This window comes from Salmo salar, chromosome 09 (genome assembly GCF_965601325.2).
Source record: "Salmo salar chromosome 09, fSalSal1, whole genome shotgun sequence".
Taxonomy (NCBI): Eukaryota; Metazoa; Chordata; class Actinopteri; order Salmoniformes; family Salmonidae; genus Salmo; species Salmo salar.
The window spans coordinates 124,330,218-124,355,515 of NC_138299.1; the positions used below are offsets into that span (position 1 = coordinate 124,330,218).

Below are 25,298 nucleotides of genomic sequence, written 5' to 3' on the forward strand. Positions count from 1 at the left end.
AGATGTTGTTAGAATCCAAATGTACACTTCGCTGACTTTTTACACTTCCCGCGGTTGATGGCCCCGCCAAGATTGCAATGTGTTGCGTTGATCTACCAACGGTTTGTTTACAACCTGTCCTTGAGTTCATTCATTGCAGACAAGACGGGCAACATTGTTGCAACTTTTTTAACACGAACCAGTGTTTCACATCGCACGGTAAAAAGAGAGATTTGGTTCACAAATTATATTTTAGTGGTAGCTTGCAAGCCCCGTTTGTTAGCAATTTTTTTTTTGTAATGACAACTAGCTATCTTGCTAACGTTACTGTAGTGTAGATCCATTTTATGTTGATACTAGTTAGCTACTGTAGCCAATTGCTATTTAGTTGGTACTTTGGTAGGCTATTTATGTGACATTTGTGTTGTCTTTATTGAAAGGAAAGATTATATATATTTTTTAAGGCTGAAAGAATTGCAGTGGAATAATGTCTAGGCTGATGGACCCTCAGCCCAAGTTCCTACCAGAATGGAGGCTTGCAAACCAAATACATTATGGGAGTGCGGAGGCTGAGCGTTCACGCTCTGTACGACTCACGGCTGAGAGTAAGAGGCGGATAGAGGAGAGTGGCATGGCAGCCAAACGCATGCCAACAAGAGACTGGGTAAGGCGACATCAATACATAGAGATCATAACAGAATCCGTTCCTGTCAAAGTAGTGGTTGATTCATCACTGCAACTGAATGGTCTGTCTGTTCCACTTTTTAATAGCACATACATTACCACCCCTCTTCAACCACACGACATTCCTACCATCCTGTCTCTCTGTTCAGAGCAGAGAATCTATGACATCAAGTTCTGGAAGTCAGACCTGGACCAGAAACTGGAGGAGATTGTCCAGGAGATTAAGGTGCTGATAACCTGTAAGAGCTGGGTGGAGAGAGCCATGGAGAGGTGTGCCGAGCCCATCAGAGTCGCCCTGCAGTGTCTGACTGAGAGGTGAGAAGTAAACTCCCAATCAGTCAGTTGGAAAATGCAGTGATACACAATTAGGTGGGAAGGAGTCTGCTCACTGTTCCAACAAATCAAATTGTATTGGTCACATACACATGGTTAGCAGATGTTATTGCGAGTGTAGCGAAATGCTTGTGCTTCTAGTTCTGACAGTGCAGCAATATCTAACATGTAATCTAACAATTCCACAACAACTACCTAATACACACAAATCTAAGTAAATATATGGAGGAGAAAACGGGGACCTAGAGTCACCAGACCAACAGATAAGGAGATGTTCAGTGCAACCTCAGAGCATTTCTTATTATTCTGTACGTAAATCCAGGAGACTGCATTTAGTATGATATGTTACGAATTACAAGGGTTAGCTAAAAGGTTTAAGGTTAGAGGAATGGTTAGCTAACATGCTAAGTAGTTGCAAAGTAGCTAAAAAGTAGTAAGTAGTTGAAAACTTGCTAAAGTTGTCCACAATGAGATTCAAACTGGCAACCTTTAGGAAGTGATTGTATGTACTCCATCAACATGTTTCAGGCAGAGGTGCGTTTCCATTGACCTGGTACATGACGAGGTGGAGCGGGAACTGATGAAGGAGAGGGAGGTGATCGAGGGAGTGGCATCACTGCTGTACCGCACCCTGGAGCAGACCAATGACCAGATCAGGTGGGTGAGGGGAGGAAGTGGTTCGCCACACGCACACACGATCAAGTCTCACGATCTCTGCAATGCTTCTAATGCATGTTTCTGTTCTGGCTCCAGACTGAACCACTCAGCAAAGTACTACCTAGAGAAGGACCTATGGGACAAGTTCCAAGCAGATTGATGGTTTCTGCTCCATCCTCACAAACACCTGCCCGAATATTGACAACGTGACTAGTCAGACAGCACTCGCAGTACCAGGTTAAAACAATGGCACTTGATCTTTGTGTAATGTGGGGCAGTAGGAAATTCAATGAAGGAAATGTCATTATTTCAAACTAAAGATAATCCCTTCTCTTCACCCAGCATGCAGTTTGACCTGCAGCAAACGTCATATTTCTACACATAGAAATAGAAGGCCTGTCACAGTAACTTGTGATGGATAGTCAGTACATTCTGCATACAGTAGGTCCATTAGAAGCATTATTCCCTTCAGCCAGCAGAGGTCAGTGTAATACCTCCTCTAACCACCCTACTTACAGTTGAAGTGGGCAGTTTACATACACTTAGGTTGGAGTCATTAACACTCGTTCTTCAACCACTCCACAAATTTCTTGTTAAACTATAGTTTTGGCAAGTCGGTTAGGACATCTACTTTGTGCATGACAAGTCATTTTTACAACAATTGTTTACAGACACATTATTTCACTTATAATTCACTGTATCACAATTCCAGTGGATCAGAAGTTGACATACACTAAGTTGACTGTGCCTTGAAACAGCTTGGAAAATTCCAGAAAATGATGTCATGGCTTTAGAAGCTTCTGATAGGCTAATTGACATCATTTGAGTCAATTGAAGGTCTACCTGTGAATGTATTTCAAGGCCTACCTTCAAACTCAGTGCTTTGCTTGACATCATGGGGAAATCAAAAGAAATCAGCCAAGACCTCAGAATTTTTTTGTAGAACTCCACATGTCTGGTTCATCCTTGAGAGCAATTTCCAAACGCCTGAAGGTACCACGTTCATCTGTACAAACAATAGTACGCAAGTATAAATACCATGGGACCACGCAGCCGTCATACCGCTCAGGAAGGAGACGCGTTCTTTGGTGCTAAAAGTGCAAATCAATCCCAGAACAACAGGAAATGACCTTGTGAAGATGCAGGAAACAGGTACAAAAGTATCTATATCCACAGTAAAACGAGTCCAATATTGACATAACCTGAAAGGCCACTCAGCAAAGAAGAAGCCACTGCTCCAAAATCTCCATAAAAAAAGCTAGACTACGGTTTGCAACTGCACATGGGGACAAAGATCGTACTTTTTGGAGTAATGTCCTCGGGTCTGATGAAACAAAAATGGAACTGTTGGCCATAATGACCATCATTATGTTTGGAGGAAAAAGGGGGAGGCTTGCAAGCTGAAGAACATCATCCCAACCGTGAAGCACGGTGGTGGCGGCATCATGTTGTGGGGGTGCTTTGCTGCAGGAGGGACTGGTGCACTTCACAAAATAGATAACATCATGAGGAAGGAAAAGTATGTGGATATATTGAAGCAACATCTCAAGACATCAGTCAGGAAGTTAAAGCTTGGTCGCAAATGGGTCTTCCAAATGGACAATGACCCCAAGCATACTTCCAAAGTTAAGGGCAACAAAGTCAATGTATTGGAGTGGCCATCACAAAGCCCTGACCTCAATCCCATAGAAAATTTGTGGGCAGAACTGAAAAAGCATGTGCGAGCAAGGAGGCCTACAAACCTGACTCAGTTACACCAGCTCTGTCAGGAGGAATAGGCCAAAATTCACCCAACTTATTGTGGGAAGCTTGTGGAAGGCTACCCGAAATGTTTGACCCAAGTTAAACAATTTAAAGGCAATGCTACAAAATACTAATTGAGTGTATGTAAACTTCTGACCCACTGGGAATGTGATGAAATAAATAAAAGCTGAAATAAATCATTCCCTCTAATATTATTCTTACATTTCACATTCTTAAAATAAAGTGGTGATCCTAACTGACCTAAGACAGGGAATTTTACTAGGATTAAATGTCAGGAATTGTGAAAAACTGAGTTGAAATGTATTTGGCTAAGGTGTATGTAAATTTCCGACTTCAACTCTATCTAAACCTTTTCTACAGGTTAACCTGCCACCCTTTCATGACACACTGAACAAAAGATATCCCTCCGGCTGCAGGTCCAGGAGACCAAGACAGGTCCAGGAGACCAAGACAGCCAAAGGACGACTAGAGGACCACCTGGCAAAGGTCAGCAGCAATGTGAAGAAAAACATACTTTATATTCATAACCCAGGCCATTCCCGTGATTCTTTTTTCATCATGTAGCAGACGCTCTTATCCAGAATGATTTACAGGGGCAATTAGGGTTATGTGCCTTGCTCAAGGGCACGTTAGCAGATGTTTTCACCTATTCAGCTCAGGGATTCGAAGCAGAATCCTTTCGGTTACTGGCCGAAGGCTACTTATCGCACTGTGTTACTGAAATTAATCCCCCTATGATTAGTTACTGGAATGATTCCCCTCCTTTCTCCCTAAAAAGGTTCTATCAGAGGTGGCCAGCCAGGAGTGGAACCTGGAGGCCCTGCGCGTGGCCATCGAAGACAAAGCAGGTCCCCTGAAGGTGGCTGACACGGCTGTCCACCCACAGCCAGAGATACAGCATCGAGCTCTACCATGACCCGGTCCAGGTCCGCCTGCTCTCCGAGGTCCAGGAGCTCACTGCACACATCAAGAGGTGACAATGCACCCCACCTTCCTGTCTACTGTACCTAACTCTTCCTACTAATCTCGGGGTCTAGGTTCTCTGACCACTATTTTCACTTCCATTACAACTCGAGCTATTTTATAGTACTTCACAGTCATGTTTTAGCTCTGTATGAAGTATAAGATTAGTTATCCTAACACAACCCACTGATTAGTGATTCACCATACTCATGATTGTTACACAAACAGGTTGTCACAGCTTTCATTTCAAGTCTTTTTTGTTCAGTAGATACACCCATCTCTGGTTAAGAGACTCTTCTAAATGTATTATGTGAATGACATATTAAATGTTTTGCAGTAGCCTCCCATTCAAAATCAAATTTCAAATCAAATGTATTTTTATATAGCCCTTCGTACATCAGCTGATATTCTCAAAGTGCTGTACAGAAACCCAGCCTAAAACCCCAAACAGCAAGCAAAGCATGTGAAAGAAGCACGGTGGCTAGGAAAAACTCCCTAGGAAAAACTCCCTAGAAAGGCCAAAAACCTAGGAAGAAACCTAGAGAGGAACCAGGCTATGAGGGGTGGCCAGTCCTCTTCTGGCTGTGCAGGGTGGATATTATAACAGAACATGGTCAAGATGTTAAAATGTTAATAAATGACCAGCATGGTCAAATAATAATAATCATAGTAGTTGTCGAGGGTGCAACAAGCACGTCCGGTGAACAGGTCAGGGTTCCATAGCTGCAGGCAGAACAGTTGAAACTGGAGCAGCAGCACGGCCAGGTGGACTGGGGACAGCAAGGAGTCATCATACCAGGTAGTCCTGAGGCATGGTCCTAGGGCTCAGGTCCTCCGAGAGAAAGACAGAAAGAGAGAAAGAGAGAATTAGAGAGAGCATATTTAAATACACACAGGACACCGGATAAGACAAGAGAAATACTCCAGATGTAACAGACTGACCCTAGCCCCCCGACACATAAACTACTGCAGCATAAATACTGGAGGCTGAGACAGGAGGGATCAGAAGACACTTGTGGCCCCATCCGATGATACCCCCGGACAGGGCCAAACAGGCAGGATATATATATATATATATATAATATCCCATTGCTCTGTGTCAACCCTGTGATTCCCCCCCCAGACTACGAGAGGCCCAGGCGGAGGTGCTGGCCCTGACCCGTTCACAGCTGATCCTGGAAGAGGAGATCCAGGTCAAGTCCCTTTCTCTCTACATCGATGAGGTCATCTGCACCCAGCTCCACCAGCCCATCTCCACCAACAGCTTCTGAATAGCACTCCCACCACGACAAGCCTGGTCCCTGATCTGTTTGTGCTGACTTGCATCAACAGATCTGGGACAAGCCTAGACCATGGCCACACTGACTTTATAGTGGGGCTCTTTAGCTTATGCTGACATACCCAGGCTAACATTTTCACTGATTAATAAAATATGAGGTATACATTATAATGGAAAGCTGGAGTGCTTGTATTGTTTGCAGCAATTTTAATACAATATTTGGGTTTGAAGAAAAGGAGGATGAGATTGTGGAGCGTGTGTTTATATGTACAGTGATGGCGCCGTGTGTGTGTGTGTGTGTGTGTGTGTGTGTGTGTGCTGTATTTGCCAGACCCATCATGTTTGTGTATCAAATTGAAGTTTCCTTCCTCTTACTTTAAATGGTGTTATATTAAAAAAGCTGTCTATTTGGGCCCATGTGTCTGTCAGGCAGGAGTCAGAGCATGGGGTAGGAGATGGCGAAGTAGTGGAGCTCTGAGTTGAGTTGTCTGTAGCGAGAGTACATCTCCAGCTGCTCATCCTCTTCCTGAGTCTCATTTGTTGGTGTAGATGCGCACCTGGGGCACAAACACAAGCAGCTTATAAACCCCACAGTATATTGCTCACATAATACAGTCAAGCACATTGCTATAGCTAGGTACAACACATGAAGTGTCATCAGTAGCTTTTAAAGAAGTAGAAGGAAATGTGACCTGGCCCTTTAAGAATGGACAAAGATGGCTGTTTCATTAATGACCCAAACAAACTTTAAAAATGCCTGCAATATCCCAGTTCACTGGGCAGGAGAACACAGCAGGCTAGTGTGGGTCTGTGTGGAGCTTGTGATAGTAAATCTCTTCAATGCCAGGACATAGATTGGTAGGCTGGTGTGTAGGCCTGTATGGCCTTATCCTAGTTCCCAGAGCTCTGGCTCACCTTGATGGTCCTGAGGAGGGTCTTCTTTTCCAGGCGTTTCTGAAGCAGCCGGTCCAGGAAGCTGATGCCCAGACCTTCAGGTAGACCAGCTCGCTGCACAGCATCACCACCTCCAGCAGCTCCTCGTCCACAGACTCATGGCTGTTGTCCAGGGTCAATTACTACACCAAGGAATGGAGGTGGAGACAGATTCACAGCACTTCAACATGGATTCATGTTGTTTAAGGATTGAGTGCCATTGACTTCCTATTGATAATTTAGGGCTGGATTCAATCCATATCACGGAAGAGCCGCATGAAAATGTGAAGCTCGTTTCCAAATGAGTGGACATATGCAGCGTTTACTGTGGATGCAGTAACACGGGAACATTGCCTTTCATTTTAAATCGAGCTGTAACACAGATTTTCCTTGATACTTCTGCGATACGGATTGAATCCAGCCCTTAGAGTCATGTCTCTTGGGGCCGGTTTCCCTGACATAGATTAAGCCTAGTCCTGGACTAAAACACATTCTCAATGGAGAATCTCTTATTCCAGGACTAGGCTTAGTCTGAACTGCATGGATATAAAAAGGCAATGTAGGTACATGGATAAGCACTGTTGATATACTGCACATACTTTATCTCCACACAAACCGGTGCCATCATTGCTCCATAACGGACTACTACCATGTATTGATGGTGATGGGTTCGTATTTCTGAACTTTTTAAATATTATTAATCATTAGTTATGCTAGAGACCTGAAGGGTGCCATAGTCGAGGGTTTACACCAGAAGTTAATGGTTATCTGTGGGTGAAATTAAGCTTGGAATGTACTGAGTGCAGGGGAAACGATCACGTGGCAGGCGCTGATAAGGGTGGAGAGCCGTAGATTAGTGATGAAGGGGGTCGAGGTCAGGTCACATTAAGGGAGAAGGAACAGTTTATTGCCTGTATCACTTAACTTCCTGCCTAGCAATAAAGATGTAATGTTTAGAGAGGAGGAGACTCCGTCCAAATTGGGGTGGGTATAATTAATATACACACACACACACACACACACACACACACACACACACACCACAGCTCAAAAAAATAAAGGGAACACTTAAACAACACATCCTAGATCTGAATGAAATAAATAATCTTATTAAATACTTTTTTCTTTACATAGTTGAATGTGCTGACAACAAAATCACACAAAAATAATCAATGGAAATCCAATTTATCAACCCATGGAGGTCTGAATTTGGAGTCACACTCAAAATTAAAGTGGAAAACCACACTACAGGCTGATCCAACTTTGATGTAATGTCCTTAAAACAAGTCAAAATGAGGCTCAGGAGTGTGTGTGGCCTCCACGTGCCTGTATGACCTCCCTACAACGCCTGGGCATGCTCCTGATGAGGTGGCGGATGGTCTCCTGAGGGATCTCCTCCCAGACCTGGACTAAAGCATCCGCCAACTCCTGGACAGTCTGTGGTGCAACGTGGCGTTGGTGGATGGAGCGAGACATGATGTCCCAGATGTGCTCAATTGGATTCAGGTCTGGGGAACGGGCGGGCCAGTCCATAGCATCAATGCCTTCCTCTTGCAGGAACTGCTGACACACTCCAGCCACGTGAGGTCTAGCATTGTCTTGCATTAGGAGGAACCCAGGGCCAACCGCACCAGCATATGGTCTCACAAGGGGTCTGAGGATCTCATCTCGGTACCTAATGGCAGTCAGGCTACCTCTGGCGAGCACATGGAGGGCTGTGCAGCCCACCAAAGAAATGCCACTCCACACCATGACTGACCCACCGCCAAACCGGTCATGCTGGAGGATGTTGCAGGCAGCAGAACGTTCTCCACGGCGTCTCCAGACTCTGTCACGTCCTCAGTGTGAACCTGCTTTCATCTGTGAAGAGCACAGGGCACCAGTGGCGAATTTGCCAATCTTGGTGTTCTCTGGCAAATGCCAAACGTCCTGCACGGTGTTGGGCTGTAAGCACAACCCCCACCTGTGGACATCGGGCCCTCATACCACCCTCTTGGAGTCTGTTTCTGACCGTTTGAGCAGACACATGCACATTTGTGGCCTGCTGGAGGTCATTTTGCAGGGCTCTGGCAGTGCTTCTCCTGCTCCTCCTTGCACAAAGGCGGAGGTAGCGGTCCTGCTGCTGGGTTGTTGCCCTCCTACACGTCTCCTGAAGTACTGGCCTGTCTCCTGGTAGCGCCTCCATGCTCTGGACACTACGCTGACAGACACAGCAAACCTTCTTGCCACAGCTCGCATTGATGTGCCATCCCGGATGAGCTGCACTACCTGAGCCACTTGTGTGGGTTGTAGACTCCGTCTCATGCTACCACTAGAGTGAAAGCACCGCCAGCATTCAAAAGTGACCAAAACATCAGCCAGGAAGCATAGGAACTGAGAAGTGGTCTGTGGTCCCCACCTGCAGAACCACTCCTTTATTGGGGGTGCATTGCTAATTGCCTATTCCATTTGCACAACAGCATGTGAAATGTGTCAATCAGTGTTGCTTCCTAAGTGGACAGTTTGATTTCACAGAAGTGTGATTGACTTGGAGTTACATTGTGTTGTTTAAGTGTTCCCTTTATTTTTTTGAGCAGTGTATATAGATAGATAGATATAAATAACCACTGGTGGAAATGTATTTGTCTCTGATGCAGCTGTATTGACCCAATGGGTGAATAAACTTGGTTTAAGCTTTACTAATCGTCCGTGAATTTTATAAGGTTCATTTAGAACCTAACACCGGGTAGAGTAACCAATCCTCACCTGTAAACAGCTCCTGTAGCAGGGCACTAGGTTGGTAAGGGCAGGCTTGGCACTCCAGTCCTGTTCACTGAAGTAGCAGCTGGTGAGACTGAGCGAGCGCAGCGGGATCTCTGAGCAGAATCCTCCCCGACTTGTCCACGTCGAGGATCCGCTCCACTGTGATCTGCACCCGAAGGTCAGGACAATGCTGAGCCAGATGGGACCAGGCATCCCCCCAGACAACCTGGATGTGGGGCTCGTGGATATGGCATCGTATGGTGAACGTCTGCAGGGACCCTCCCAGGCTCCTACCCGCCGCGGACAGGGCCGCCAGAAGCTCGTCCAATACACAGCAGTAGTTGAGGGTAAGGGTGCAGAGGCCCTGGAAGCAGTTCATGACCTGGGGGAAGGCGGGGCTGATGAAGACTGCCAGCGTCTGTGAGAAGTCCTCCAGGTTGAGGTGGGTGATGCCGGGCCGGCGGCCCAGGTGGATGTGCTGCTGAGCTGCAGCCACGGCTTCCAGCACCTCCAGGCCCTGGGGCAGGTTGAGGCGGGCCCCCCGCAGGCTCAGGTAGCCCAGGTGGGAACCCTCGCGGTGCAGGTAGAAGGTGAGGCTGCACACCAGGGAGTTGCGTACACTGCGGCACCAGGCGGCGCGGTCCAGCTCCATGTGGTTGACAGTTAGTCGGCCGCCGGTTTTACACAGCGCGACGAGGGAGGTCCTGAGCGTCTGCTGGAAGCGCCGGGACACCAGAGAGTTCAGGGGGTGGGAGAAGCCAATCTCCAGATCCTCCAGGTAAGAGCCGTGGGTCTCCAGCTCCGAGCGGCGGGTCCTGGAGATGCGGCCGGAGAAGTTGAAGTTTCGAACCCTCCAGAGGGAGGGCGAGTGCATAACGTGGTGCCAATGGCGACACACCAGGGCCGCCTTGACACGGTCGCGGTCCCGCAGCCACCAGTACACCTGCCGCAGACACACGTCCGGGCGATTAGCCCAGCCCAATTTAGGCTTTTTATCTTCCTCCACCTCGCCACCTTCCTCCTCCATTATCTCTATTCCTTTATCCTCCCCCTCTGCTTCTTCTTCGTTCGCCGAGAACTGTTCCTCTGGATAATCCATTTACAGGGAAGAAGTGTTGCCAAACCACTAACGTCTCTCAATATTCATCCACCAAATGTAAAGATGAATAGCCTGTCGTCTGAAATGTTTACTATGTGACTCGGGAGTTCACTTGGACGACAGAGAAGCAGAGGACACATGCTTGTGTCCGTTGGGTCGCCATCAATGTGTCCCACTTGTCACCTAGAAATGACTAGACACCAAAACTGAAGCTCTGGAACCTTGACAGCTTTTATTGTTGTCACCATGAAAGCAAAGGGACACCTTGTGACATCACAATAGGAGAAGATAAAACTGGATGGCTCACAGCATTTAGACCTATTATCAAAAAATATAATCTTATGTGCATACAGCAATTTTTTATTTTGTAAATCAGTTAAGTACATTTGTAAACCAATATTAAAAAGTACAACTTTTGACAACTTTAATGGAGAAAACATTCCCATTTTCAGAACATACTGTATTTCTGTTGTAAACAATGTATTATAAACTGGGTGGTTCGAGCCCTGAAAGCTGATTGACTGACAGCCGTGGTATATCAGAATGTAAACCACAGGTATGACAAAACATTTATCTTCACTGCACTAATTACGTTGGTAACCAGTTTATAATATGCATCAAAGCGGGGACCGAGAGACTGAAAAACAGCTTCTATCTCAAGGCCATCAGACTGTTAAACAGCCATCACTAACATTGAGTGGCTGCTGCCAACATACTGACTCAACTCCACCCACTTCAATAATGGTAAAATTGATGTAATCAATTTATCACTAGCCACTTTATATTATATAATGTTTACTTACCCTACATTACTCATCTCTTATGTATATACTGTACTCTATACCATCTACTGCATCTTGATGTAATGTATCACTAGCCACTTTAAACAATGTCACTTCATATAATGTTTTCATACCCTGCATTGCTCATCTCATATGTATACTCTATACCATCTACTGCATCTTGCCTATGCCGTTCGGCCATCACTCATTTATATATTCGTATTCATTCCTTTACACTTGTGTGTATAAGGTAGTTGTTGTGAAATTCTTAGGTTATATTACTTGTTAGATATTACTGCATGGTCGGAACTAGAAGCACAAGCATTTCGCTACACTTGCATTAACACCTGCTAACCATGTGTATGTGACAAATACATTTGATTTAAAAGCAACAAGGCACTTCAGGGGTTTGTGATATGCCCTTAGCCGTGGTATATTGGCCATTTACCACACCTCCTTGGGCCTGATTGCTTAATTATACAACAAATCATAAAATAGGATTCTTGTCCTCTTGTAGAGAGAAGAATCCTGACTAATGTAACAAGTCATAATCTCTTACTATTACCCAACCCGTCCAATCACCAGAAATAACTCAACTGCCTCTCAAATACAGATTTTCTGTTAAAAATAACTTGCACTTTGCTCAAATAAATCACGTCATCACTAACTTGTCAACCACTACGCCAATTGACCATGGAGTGTTCCTTCAGAAGTTCTGAGCACGTTTCTCATTTCAAGTTGACATGGATCTGACATTTGACCTGAAAGGAGAAAAAAAAAATAGTTAGTTTCTCTTTTTCATCACTCCAAATGATTAAAAAAGGGGACCAGGGTTTGGGTCAATTCCAGGGTTGGAGACCGAAGTGAAATGGAATTGACCCAACCCAGAAGGCTACTGTGTTTTTGGGACAGGGCTGTACCTCATGCCATCGTAGTGTGACTACGGGGAGAGCCAGGTGACAGTGAGGACAGGTGCTGATCTGGTCAACATCCCCCCCCTGCCTCCTGCCTTGGGCTGAGAACAATGCAGACTTCATAGAACTGGTCAAACGAGGACTGGCCTGCTCCTGTTTGTGGCTGCCATCTTCCTCATCATCATCACCTTTAGACTCCTCTGATTTGTGGTCACACTCCAGCTAGCAGTGGGGGAAGAGAATGGAACAAGTGATTTAAACACTAAGCTCTTTCCATGGAGAATCTGCATTGAGAATACTTGTTTGTCCAGAAGTAGTCTTAATATAGGCACCGGAAGTGGGCAAAACGAGGAGGAATGATCTGACGACGATGACTTGGGTTCATGCTGTTGAATAAGAACATACCTGATGTTCCGCCATCTCCTCCAATGGGAAAGACCTCATACAGCTCCTGCAAACCACTGCTGTTCGCCTGCCTGCATCCAGAAAACACTTTGAATATAACATAACATTGAACACCAGAGTATCAATCTCACCTGACTCTATAGTGATTATGATTTCCATTTTCCAATGTGTTGAATATTACATATGGCAAATCAACGTGAACTGAAGCGTAGGGGTTAGCCTCACTGTTGGAGGATGGCGGGGAGGGGTTTTCGGGAACATGGAGGTCAGGGCAGATCTGAGCATGCTCCGGCTGGTCCCTCAGAGTGATGTAGCGTCCGCAGTCGGAGCAGCGCTCGGTGCGACTGCCACACGCCACGCTGTGCTCCGCCATGGCCGACAGCGGCAGCTCCACCGGGCAGAACTCACAGCGCTGCAGCCTTGCCTTACACTAGTCCGACAGAGAGAGGCGTGGGGGGAGCGATTCATTTTGTATAACAGCCGTTATTATACACCTGTATCAATTACAGTTTGACTATGACGATCATGTAGAGGAACTAACTCCTTCCACTGGAATGGCATCGTCATGGTGTGTGTGTGTGGCAATGCCGGTGACCGTTGAATAGTCTCACCTCATGGTTCAGGAGCTTGCAACTCTCCACCTTTTTGTCGCACTTGGTGCACTTCACCTGTGGGAGTGACAGAGCGACAATATATGGAAAATAAACAAAATCGGGGGCCTTGATCTCTCAACATCTACTCAGGTATTTGGAAGTGATCCTGGCTTCATTACAGCAGAATGGTTTACCTGGCTGTGCTGGTTCTGATGGTGCAGCTCCAATAGCTCTCTGGGAACATGCTCATCACAGTCTGGACACAGGCATAGGAACCGCTGGCAGTGGGACTCGTGCAAGGCAAAGTTGGACACAGCCACCTCCTTGTGACTGATGGTTGAACACGAGCACAGGAGAAGTGTTAGAGGTGCCACAAGACCACAGACTTGTGTGTGCAGTGGTTTAAAGTACTTATGTAAAAATACTTGAAAGTAGTTGTTTTGGGCATCTGTACTTTACTATTTATAATTTGGCAACTTTCACTTCTTTCCTAAATAAAATGTACTTTTTACTCCATACATTTTCCCTGACACCAAAAAGTACTCATTACATTTTGAATGCTTATTAGCAGGACAGGAAAATTGTCTAATTCACACACTTATCAAGAGAACATCCCTGGTCATCCCTACTGCCTCTGATCTGACGGACTCACTAAACACATGCTTCATTTGTAAATTATGTCTGAGTGTTAGAGCATGTCCCTGGCTATCCGTAAATAAAATTAATAACGGGAAAATTATGCCGTCTAGTTTGCTTTATACGGTATAAGCAATTTAAAATAATTTATAATTTGACTTTTGATACTTGAGTATATATTCACTGTTTCCCGGGCCCAGAGGATGTGGATGTTGATTAAGGCAGCCCCCCTGTACCTCTCTGATTCAGAGGGGTTGGTTTAAATGCAGAAGACACATTTCAGCTGAATGCATTCAGTTGTACAACTGACTAGGTATACCCCTGTCCCTTTATATTTTAGCAATTATATTTACTTTTGATACTTAAATATATTTAAAACCAAATACTTTTAGACTTTTACTCAAGTAGTATTTTACTGAGTGACTTTCACTTGAGTCATTTTCTACCTTGGTACCTCTAATTTTACTCAAGTATGAAAATGTGGTACTTTTGTTGTGTGTGTTTGGTGTATGGTCTGAACAAACTGAGCATAGAGCTGAAGAGAATGTCAAGGTCAGGTCTACTGTGATCTGTTCAAGCATTTTCACTTTCAAAGATTCTAGACTAGGATTTCATGCCACGTATTGACTGAAATGCCTCGTCAACCTGAAATTATGGTAGCCCAGTCAATATTATTGACAGTGTATCTTATTATGAAGTGTACAGTCTCTCTCAACAAACTGTCTTTAGGAAAATGAGTAGCCGATGTATACATCCTTCAAATTCATGCTGAAGAATATCTACTACTTTGATGGTTTGTTTTGAACTTTAAAAACACTTTTTTTAATAGTCAAATGTTTTAATTGTCTCACCACTGGTCACAGATACGGGTTGTGTCCTCTTCCTTGTCTGCCATCGCGGAATAGGTGTAAATTCGGACCCCAAATAGAAGTAGCTACACCCAACCTAGCATATGAAACCAAATTCATTAAGCCCAACTGGTGACATGAGAAATAGCATTGTGAATTTAGCGACATTGAGGTCATGTGATCATACGGCAAATTTTCTAAATAAAAGTCCACCTGAAGAAATGTTACTTGGCTGTTACAGAACGTTTCTGATTTAAAAATCACAAAACAAATATTGTTTAAAGTTACATGAACATACATTTATTGAAAAAAGAATCTATATATACGGAACGAAAATATAAACGGACATGTAAAGTGTTGGTCCCATGTTTCATGAGCTGAAATAAAAGATCCCTGAAATGTTCCATATGCACAAAAAGCTTATTTCTCTCACAAATTTGTTTGCATCCCTGTTAGTGAGCATTTCTCCTTTGCCAAGATAATCCATTCACCTGACAGGTGTGGCATATCAAGAAGCTGATTTAAACAGCATTACACAGGTGCACCTTGTGGTGGGGACAATAAAAGGACACTAAAATATGCAGTTTTGACACACCACAATGCCCCAGATGTCTCAAGTTTTGAGGGAGCGTGCAATTGACACACTGACTGTAGGAATTTCCACCAGAGCAGTTTCCAGAGAATCGAATGTTCATTTCTCTACCATAAGCCGCCGCCGTCATTTTAGAGAATTTGGCAGTATGTCCAACCAGCCTCACAACCGCAGACCACGTGTAACCAGACCAGCTCAGGACCTCCACATCCGGCTTTTTCACTTGCGGAATCGTTTGAGACCAGCCACCCAGACAGCTGAGTCTTCATGTCTGTAATAAAGCCCTTTTGTGGGGAAGTTGTCACCATACAAGAGGGGCATTTTAGTATCCACAGAACCTCTCCTAATAAGATCCAGTGTCACACCATAGATTGACCCCATAAGATACTTTTTTTCGCCCAAAATTTACTGTCACCGCTGACGAGCGTTTACATTCTAAACAAATTATGTAAGTATTCCTAGGAATCACCCAGAGAGCTACCATTCCTTCATCTGGAATAACTTCTTCAAGCACACTGACATCAGATGTTCCCGGCTGCACCTGGGCAACACGACTCACAGCCTGAGTGCCGTACATACCTACACGTACGCTACGGTCACAAGACGCAGGCCTCCTAATTGTCCCTAGAATTTCTAAGCAAACGGCTGGAGGTAGGGCTTTCTCCTATAGAGCTCCATTTTTATGGAATGGTCTGCCTACCAATGTGAGAGACGCAGACTCAGTCTCAACCTTTAAGTCTTTACTGAAGACTTATCTCTTCAGTAGGTCCTATGATTAAGTATAGTCTGGCCCAGGAGTGTGAAGGTGAACGGAAAGGCTGGAGCAACGAACCGCCCTTGCTGTCTCTGCCTTGCCGGTTCCCCTCTTTCCACTGGGATTCTCTGCCTCTAACCCTTTTACAGTGGCTGAGTCACTGGCCTACTGGTGTTCTTCCATGCCGTCCATGGGAGGGGTGCGTCACTTGAGTGGGTTGAGTCACTGACGTGGTCTTCCTGTCTGGGTTGGCGCCCCCCCCTTGGGTTGTGCCATGGCGGAGATCGTTGTGGGCTATACTCGGCCTTGTCTTAGGACGGTAAGTTGGTGGTTGGAGACATCCCTCTAGTGGTGCGGGGGCTGTGCTTTGGCAAAGTGGGTGGGGTTATATCCTGCCTGTTTGGCCCTGTCCGGGGGTATCATCGGATGGGGCCACAGTGTCTTCTGATCCCTCCTGTCTCAGCCTCCAGTATTTATGCTGCAGTAGTTTATGTGTCGGGGGGCTAGGGTCAGTCTGTTACATCTGGAGTATTTCTCTTGTCTTATCCGGTGTCCTGTGTGAATTTAAATATGCTCTCTCTAATTCTCTCTTTCTCTCTTTCTGTCTTTCTCTCAGAGGACCTGAGCCCTAGGACCATGCCTCAGGACTACCTGGTATGATGACTCCTTGCTGTCCCCAGTCCACCTGGCCGTGCTGCTGCTCCAGTTTCAACTGTTCTGCCTGCGGCTATGGAACCCTGACCTGTTCACCGGACGTGCTTGTTGCACCCTCGACAACTACTATGATTATTATTATTTGACCATGCTGGTCATTTATGAACATTTTAACATCTTGACCATGTTCTGTTATAATATCCACCTTGCACAGCCAGAAGAGGACTGGCCACCCCTCATAGCCTGGTTCCTCTCTAGGTTTCTTCCTAGGTTTTTGGCCTTTCTAGGGAGTTTTTCCTAGGGAGTTTTTCCTAGCCACCGTGCTTCTTTCACATGCATTGCTTGCTGTTTGGGGTTTTAGGCTGGGTTTCTGTACAGCACTTTGAGATATCAGCTGATGTACGAAGGGCTATATAAATAAATTTGATTTTGATTTGATTTGATTTGACCTGCATAAACTCGCCAAAAAGACAGAAGGCTACACTGGGGCCGACGTTAGTATAATCATACGAGATGCCCTCATGCAGCCTGTCAGGAAAGTACAGTCGGCCACACACTTCAAAAATTGCGCTCTCCATAGACAGACAGGGGAGAGCAGAGTGCCGACCACCCTACTAAAACCAAGGTTAGACGATTAAACGTTTGAGTAAAACGCCACTCACCATGATTCTTTCAGAGCTTGCCACGGTCTTCCCTGCTACCACTTCAGTCATGGTGATCTGCCGCTGCTGTGGGAACTGTTCTGACATTCTCATATGCTTTGCTGATTCGAAGTGACTGTTTATTGTCGACTTTCTCTTGTTTCCAAAAACAGTTGCCAATAGTTTCGCACGTTATTTTTGTTGGCAAATGAGATTGATTTCTATTCATTGTACTGCCTGTCAGCCATCAACAATCATATTCGCAAGTGAATACGCTGACAGGCCAGGAGAAAAATGTTGTTGACGTGTGGTTGGATTGGGCCATTTTCCACCGTAACAGTGCAGTAAATGATCAAAATTATGAACCCGCTTTCGATTGGACACTTTATGCGCTAAATGTTGGTCAACATTACGAGCTCTCGCATAATATGCACTCGATTGGTTGAGTTTGCATTGAATTATGCGATCGCGGAATCCTTGAGGGACTGATATTAGCTAAAGGAACGTCATAGTCAGCATAGCTAATAGAACTAACGCGTTAGCAGGGTTGGGGAGTAACGGATTACCAGAAAACGGTAACTGTAATCTGTTACATTACCAACAACAATATTGTAATCAGATTACAGATACTTTTGAAAAACTAGATGGTTACTTCGAGGATTACTTTTAAATTCAGAAAGGATTTTTGCGGGGGGAAAAAACATTTGACACTTCTGTTCTCAATTACATTCAAATCAGCATTGAAAAAAGGCGCAAATTTAAGTTTGTTCCACCTAAGCGAGTCTGACTACAAATCAGACCACTATGATGACACACCAAATGGGTTTGATGGATCGAGGGAAAAGAGCAGGAATAGTTTTTTTTAGGCTACAGTCCAAGCTGTCTTCCAATGGTGCGACTGCTGTCGGCATCCAAAGATTATCCAATTTGAATAAACGCTTGGAGTTAAGGATGACAGCAATGGTGTAGTCTACGGCGATCACGTATTATTGATATCTACATAGTGAATTGATGTGAATCACACTGATGCGCTCTCATTTAGCTATTTGCGCCTAGGGATTGTGGTTGTTGTGGATGGCTGTTGACATGTCTAAATGTGTATTTTAACCCAATAATTCCAATGGTGCAAAATGGTTGAATTCAAGAGGTTTAAACTGCCTATCAATCATTGTTTTTTTAAACTAGTGGACAGCCAGTGAATAATGCGCTCCTGCCACAGCTGCATAGTGCGGATCCCAGCCTATGGAATAAAAGTGGGGCTTTTATTGCTCAATCTAATTAATCTCTCGATAGGCCTAATGGACACATGCTCAAACTCGCTCACTAAAGGGGCAATCTGTAGTTGTTAAATCCAATTTTGGGATTTATAAATTGTGACAGTTAATTTAAGCTCATGAGGCATTTATACGTTTTATTCTTTAAGAATCAATGGGTGTACATGTATATAATATAACTTAGAAATGCCTCATGAGCTTATATTAACTGTTACACTCCATGAGAAACCAAAATATAAGCTTGTTTTTCTCCAATGTTTGTAAACATTGTAAATGTAAACAAACACGGTATAGTCTCATAACATGGTTCAAATAATATTAATCTGAGAGTGGTTACATTTCTTCAGGCCCATCCCTCAGCTTTTTACCAAAACAGAGGTGGGGTGTCAGTTTTGTTATTGTTTTGTAAATGTAACTGTGGATTTGCCCTTTAAACAGCTGCATATTATCAAGATATCAGTGTCACCAACAAAAAGGTAAACAATAGGCCTATAGCAAATACAACATACACTACCTGTCAGAAGTTTTAGAACACCTACTCATTCAAGGGTTTTTACTATTTTCTACATTGTAGAATAATAGTGAAGACATCAAAACTATGAAATAACACATATGGAATCACGTAGTAACCCCAAAAAAAGTGTTAAACAAATCAAAATATATTTTATGTTTGAGATTCTTCAAATAGCCACCCTTTGACTTGATGACAGCTTTGCACACTCTTGGAATTCTCTCAACCAGCTTCATGAGGTAGTCACCTGGAATGCATTTAAATTGGCCTCGTTTACACATCAGAGGTATGGCTTTTTGGCCGCAAGTCTTCCATGAAGGCCCCTTCTGACCAGACTTCTCCAGACAGTAGATGGGTGTACCAGGATCCCATGAAGGCCACTTATGACCAGACTTCTCCAGACAGTAGATGGGTGTACCAGGATCCCATGAAGGCCACTTCTAACCAGACTTCTCCAGACAGTAGATGGGTGTACCAGGATCCCATGAAGGCCACTTCTAACCAGACTTCTCCAGACAGTAGATGGGTGTACCAGGATCCCATGAAGGCCACTTCTAACCAGACTTCTCCGGACAGTAGATGGGTGTACCAGGATCCCATGAAGGCCACTTCTAACCAGACTTCTCCAGACAGTAGATGGGTGTACCAGGATCCCATGAAGGCCACTTCTAACCAGACTTCTCCAGACAGTAGATGGGTGTACCAGGATCCCATGAAGGCCACTTCTAACCAGACTTCTCCGGACAGTAGATGGGTGTACCAGGATCCCATGAAGGCCACTTCTAACCAGACTTTTCCAGACGGTAGATGGGTGTACCAGGATCCCACTGTTTTCTGCCAATTCTGAGCTGATGGCACTGCTGGACATCTTCTGATTGCAAAGGGAAGTAAGCATGATGTGTCTCATCTGCTGCAGTAAGTTTCCTTGGCCAACCACTGCGTCTACGGTCCTCAACATTGCCCGTTTCTTTGTGCTTCTTCAAAAGAACTTAGACTGCAAATTGGGAAACCCATATCTGCCTTGAAATGTATGTCTGGGAGAGACCTTGCTGATGCAGTAGAACTACCTTGTGTCTTGTTGCTGTGCTCAGTCTTGCCATGGGGTATGACTTTTGACAGTAAACTGTCTTCAGCAACCTCGCCTTGTTAGCTGAGTTCAGCTGTTCCTCGCCCAGTTTTCTTCCTCCAACACAGCTGTTTCAGTTAATGATTGTGTTTCAACCTACATATTGAATTGATGAGCATTAGCACCTGCTTGGTATAATTGTTTAATCATACACCTGACTATGTTCCTACAAATCCCTGACTTTGTGCAAGTGTACTAGAAGAATTGATACTGTTTTGAAGGCAAAGGGTGGTCACACCAAATATGGATATGATGTAGATTTTTCTTCTGTTCACTCACTTTGCGTTTAGTTAATTGAAACATATTTATTTTGAAAGCATTCTTACTTTACAGCATTTTTTTCACACCTGCCTAAAACTTTTGCACAGTACTGTATGTATACTGTAGCTAAGCAAGTAATACTAAGTGTATGTTGTGTAGTAAGCTGTTAGTAGCCCATGTGCCTCACGCTAGTAATTTGGTCCCTTTTCCCCTTTTCATTTTTCCTACTGTTCTGAATTGGTGGTGCATATATAGCCTGTTTTAGAGAAATGTAATCATTGAATATTGTAAGAGCTTTCATTGTCTGCTTATATGCACCGCTATTTATCCTACGGTTCTGACTTGCTGTACAGGGAGAATAATGTAAGAACGGCCCATGTTCTGAATTCTGTCGCTGTACATTTCAAAAGTGCTGAACAAATAGTTATATTGACGTCCGTCCTAGCTCGCTCCATCCTTGTGTCTGTCCTGTCTCGCTCATTAATGTCTTAATCAAAATTACGGTTTGCCTCTTATCCGCTCGTCGTTCCCATATACAAACTATGGTATATCTAAATTATCAGAAACCACATGTTTTTCAAAAAGGCAGTAAATGAGGCTGAATGAACTGTTTCGCTGCCAGACAAGGTTCCGCTGATAGCCAGGTGTGGCAGTGGTAAGGTGTTGGGACTACTGTTGGGACTCTACTGTTGGACAGCTTTATGTAGGCCCTAACAGTCACCGTTATAGTGCAATTCATGTATTGTTTAGTGTTGTGTTGTGGCTTTGCTGGCATGCTTAATGATATGTATTTTTTTTGTTGCCCCACCAAGATTTACATGCTAAAATCACCACTGCTTGGCATAGATATTCTAGCAGATTTAAGTCAAAACTGTAACTCGGACACTCAGGAACATTCTCAGTCTTCTTGGTAAGCAACTCCGGTGTAGATTTGGCCTTGTGTTTTAGGTTATTGTTCTGCTGAAAGGTGAATTCATCTCCCAGTGTCTGGTGGAAAGCAGACTGAACCAGGTTTTCCTTTAGGATTTTGCCTGTGCTTAGCTCCATTCTGTTTTTTTTTTCTCAATATTCTTTTCCCCAATTTCATGATTACGAACTTGTCTCATCGCTGCAATTCCCCAACAGGCTCGGGAGAGGTGAAGGTCGGGTCATGCGTCCTCCGAAACATGACCCGCCAAATCCCGGTTCATAACACCCGCTCGCTTAACCCGGAAGCCAGCCGCACCAATGTGTCGGAGGAAACGGCATTCAACTGACGACCAAAGTCAGCCTTCAGGCACCCTGCCCGCCACAAGAAGTTGCTAGAGCGCGATGAGCCAAGTAAAGTCCCCCTGGCCAAACCCTCCCCTAACCTGGACGACGCTGAGCCAATTGTGTGCTGCACTATGGGACTCCCGGTTACGGCCGGTAATGACACAGCCTGGGATCAAACCCCAGGCTGTAGTGACGCCGCAACACTGCGATGCAGTGCCTTAGACTGCTGCGCCACTCGGGAGGCCTCCATTTCTTTTTTATCCTGAAAAACCCAGTCCTTAACGATTTCAAGCTTACCCAAAACATGATGCAGCCACCACTACTTTTGAAAATGTGGTAGTTACTCAGTAATATAACACTTTGTATTCAGGACAAAAAGTTTATTGCTTTGCCACATTTTTTTGCAGTATTACTTTAGTGCCTTGTTGCAAAATGGATGCATGTTTTGGAATATTTTTTGTTCTGCACAGGCTTCCTTCTTTTTAGTCTCTCAATTAGGCTAGTATTGTGGAGTAACTATAATGTTGTTGATCCATCCTCCATCCTCAATTTTCTCCTATCACAGCCTTTAAACTCTGTTTTAGTCACCATTGGCCTCCTGGTGAATTCCCTGAGTGGTTTCCTTCCTCTGCATTGATACACCATCCAACATTGAATTCATAACTTGACCATGCTCAAAGTGATATTCAATGTCTGCTTTTTGAAAATATTTCAAGCTCTCCATCGCGAAACAGGCAAAATATAGGCTACTACTTACAATTTGTGATATTGTGTTCAAAATAAGACGACTTTTATTTTGAAGGTATTCGCGCGATTTGGACCCGTTAATGTCGCTGATTTCACGGAGCTATGGGAAGTACATGTTGTGAATAAAGTCGGAGTTTCACTTGTCTGTTCATCGTAATAGAAACCGAAAGGATCGACTCCCCTTCTCCATTCCTCCGCAGTTGTGAGAGGTGTGTCACCAAACCGTCTATAATAACCCGTCATTGGTGACCCTGTTGCGACGCAATTACGGTAATAACGTAATTTAGGGGTTCCATTGCAGTGCTACCAACATCGTTACATGGAAAAGAATTTTTTTTCAACTTATGGTCAAGTGCATCCAAACCAGGTATAATTTGAAATGTGATGCTGTGTTTTACTGTGCATGCATGGCCCTTTTTAGTGCGTAGTGGGCGGTTTGCTGATGTCAATGTTGTGAACTGAGTGCCCCATGGTGGCGGTGGGGTTATGGTAATGGGCAGGCATAAGCTACGGACAATGGACACAATTGCATTTTACCGATGGCAATTTGAATGCACAGAGATACCTTTACGAGATCCTGAGGCCCATTGTCGTGCCATTCATCGGCCGCCATCACCTCATGTTTCAGCATGATAATGCATGGCCTGGCTATCCTTATCTGATTGTCTTTCTTCTCAGGCCCAGTCCTAACTGACCCCAATAACCAACAAAGGGAAACAATTGACTAAATAGTTTGCCTCAACCCATTTTCTCTGCAAAATACTCTCATGGTCAACAGAGCTGATCATGTGCTGGATATCTGACAAACAGAAGTAATACACAATTGCATTTCTATTGTTTTGTAACTACACTGAACTAAAATATAAACGTAACATGTAAAGTGTTGGTCCCATGTTTCATGAGCTGAAATAAAAGATCCCAGAAATGTTCCATATGCACAAAAAGCTTATTTCTCTCAAACTTCATGCACACATTTGTTTGCATCCCTGTTAGTGAGCATTTCTCCTTTGCCAAGATAATCCAGCCACCTGACAGGTGTGGCATGTCAAGAAGCTGATTAAATCATTACACAGGTGTACCTTGTGCTGGGGACAATAAAAGGCCACTCTAAAATATGAAGTTTTATCACACAACACAATGCCACAGATGTCTCAAATGTTGAGGGTGTCACAGGTGTAGCCGTGTTGAAGTGACCAAAATGCAGGCGGGATGTGAATACTCATCTTTTAATGATAATGAATAAAGCAAACACGGAAACCAATAAAGACTAAAGACAGGTTAACAGGCTATACTTACAATAATAGCAGTGCTAACGAAACAACCCACAAACCCAGATGATAAACACACTCCTAATATATGACTCCCAATCAGGAACAACGATAACCAGCTGTCCCTGATCGGGAGCCACACAGACCAACATAGAAACAGACATCCCAGAACACACATACACAGACTTCTTCTGCCACGTCCTGACCAAAATACTACACAACTACTCCCTCTGCTGGTCAGGATGTGACAGAGGGAGTGTGCAATTGGCATACTGACTGCAGGAATGTCCACCAGATCTGTTGCCAGATAATTAAATGTACATTTTTCTACCATAAGCCACCTCCAACGTCATTTTTAGAGAATTTGGCAGTACGTCCAACTGGCCTCACAACCGCAGACCACGAGTATGGCGTCGTGTGGGCGGTTTGCTGATGTCAATGTTGTGAACAGAGTGCCCCATGGTGGCGGTGGGGTTATGGTAATGGGCAGGCATAAGCTACGGACAATGGACACAATTGCATTTTACCGATGGCAATTTGAATGCACAGAGATACCTTTACGAGATCCTGAGGCCCATTGTCGTGCCATTCATCGGCTGCCATCACCTCATGTTTCAGCATGATAATGCACAGCCCCATTTCACAAGAATCTGTACACAATTTCTGGAAGCTGAAAATATCCCAGTTCTTCCATGGCCTGCATACTCACCAGACCCATTGAGCATGTTTGGGATGCTCTGCATCGACGTGTACGACAGCGTGTTCCAGTTCCCGTCAATATCAAGCAACTTCACACAGCCATTAAGAGGAGTGGGACAACATTCCACAGGCCACAATCAACAGTCCGATCAACTCGATGCGAAGGATATGTGTCGTGCTGTATGAGGCAAATGGTCACACCAGATACTGATTGGTTTTCTGATCCACTTCCTTACCTTTTTTGTTGTTTTAAGGTAAATGTGACCAACAGATGCATATCTGTATTCCCAGTCATGTGAAATCCATTTCAATTGATTGATAATATGAGGAAATAATTTAAATGGACTCATATGACAAAATCAGTCAATTGAAATAAATTCATTAGGCCCTAATCTATGGATTTTGCATGACTGGGAATACCCAACATGCAACAATTTCTATGATGAGTTACAGTTCATATTATGAACTTTAACTCAGTAACTCAGTAAAATCTTAGAAATTGTTGCATGTTGGGTTTATATTTTTGTTCAGTATACATGAAAACAGCATACAATAAGTGTACTGGACAACTTACTGGTGCCTCGGCATTAGCATTATAAATGGCAATATGTTCAGAATTGTGTGTATTGATCAGACATTTATTTGATCATTTACAATAGGCCAGCGTAGCGGAAATATTGATCAACATGAACACTCATGAGAAATAAAGGTGATAAATAATGGTGAGACATCGTTTTACATTTTTTTAAATAAATAATTTGAGCCGTAAGCCTGATATAGGCCCCCGGCCACCCTACAGTGTGCAGGACCCATTTATTCTTACAATTTGTAACACCATTGTCCCCTCCGAATGCTTGGAAAAAACTGCAAAGTAAAAAAAAAAGTGATGTCATATCACGTAAAAGT

General features: G+C 44.1%; 1 protein-coding gene and 2 pseudogenes across 1 annotated transcript; 1 reads left to right on the top strand and 2 right to left on the bottom strand.

Moving 5' to 3' along the window:
* The first annotated feature begins 466 nt into the window (after window positions 1–466).
* On the top strand, window positions 467–5,651 carry LOC106612528 (tektin-1-like; annotated as a pseudogene).
* On the bottom strand, window positions 4,733–10,524 carry LOC106612527 (F-box only protein 39-like; annotated as a pseudogene).
* A 126-nt stretch (window positions 10,525–10,650) lies between these two features.
* On the bottom strand, window positions 10,651–14,677 carry trad1 (TRAF-type zinc finger domain-containing protein 1). The gene is made up of 7 exons (NM_001173842.1): window positions 14,615–14,677; window positions 13,322–13,457; window positions 13,146–13,202; window positions 12,760–12,964; window positions 12,535–12,605; window positions 12,136–12,351; window positions 10,651–11,976 (listed from the first exon to the last, which is right to left on the bottom strand). The coding sequence occupies exons 1-7, from the start codon at window positions 14,656–14,658 to the stop codon at window positions 11,944–11,946; spliced, it is 762 nt and encodes a 253-aa protein (NP_001167313.1). The 5' UTR covers window positions 14,659–14,677; the 3' UTR covers window positions 10,651–11,943.
* Between the last annotated feature and the right edge of the window lie 10,621 nt (window positions 14,678–25,298).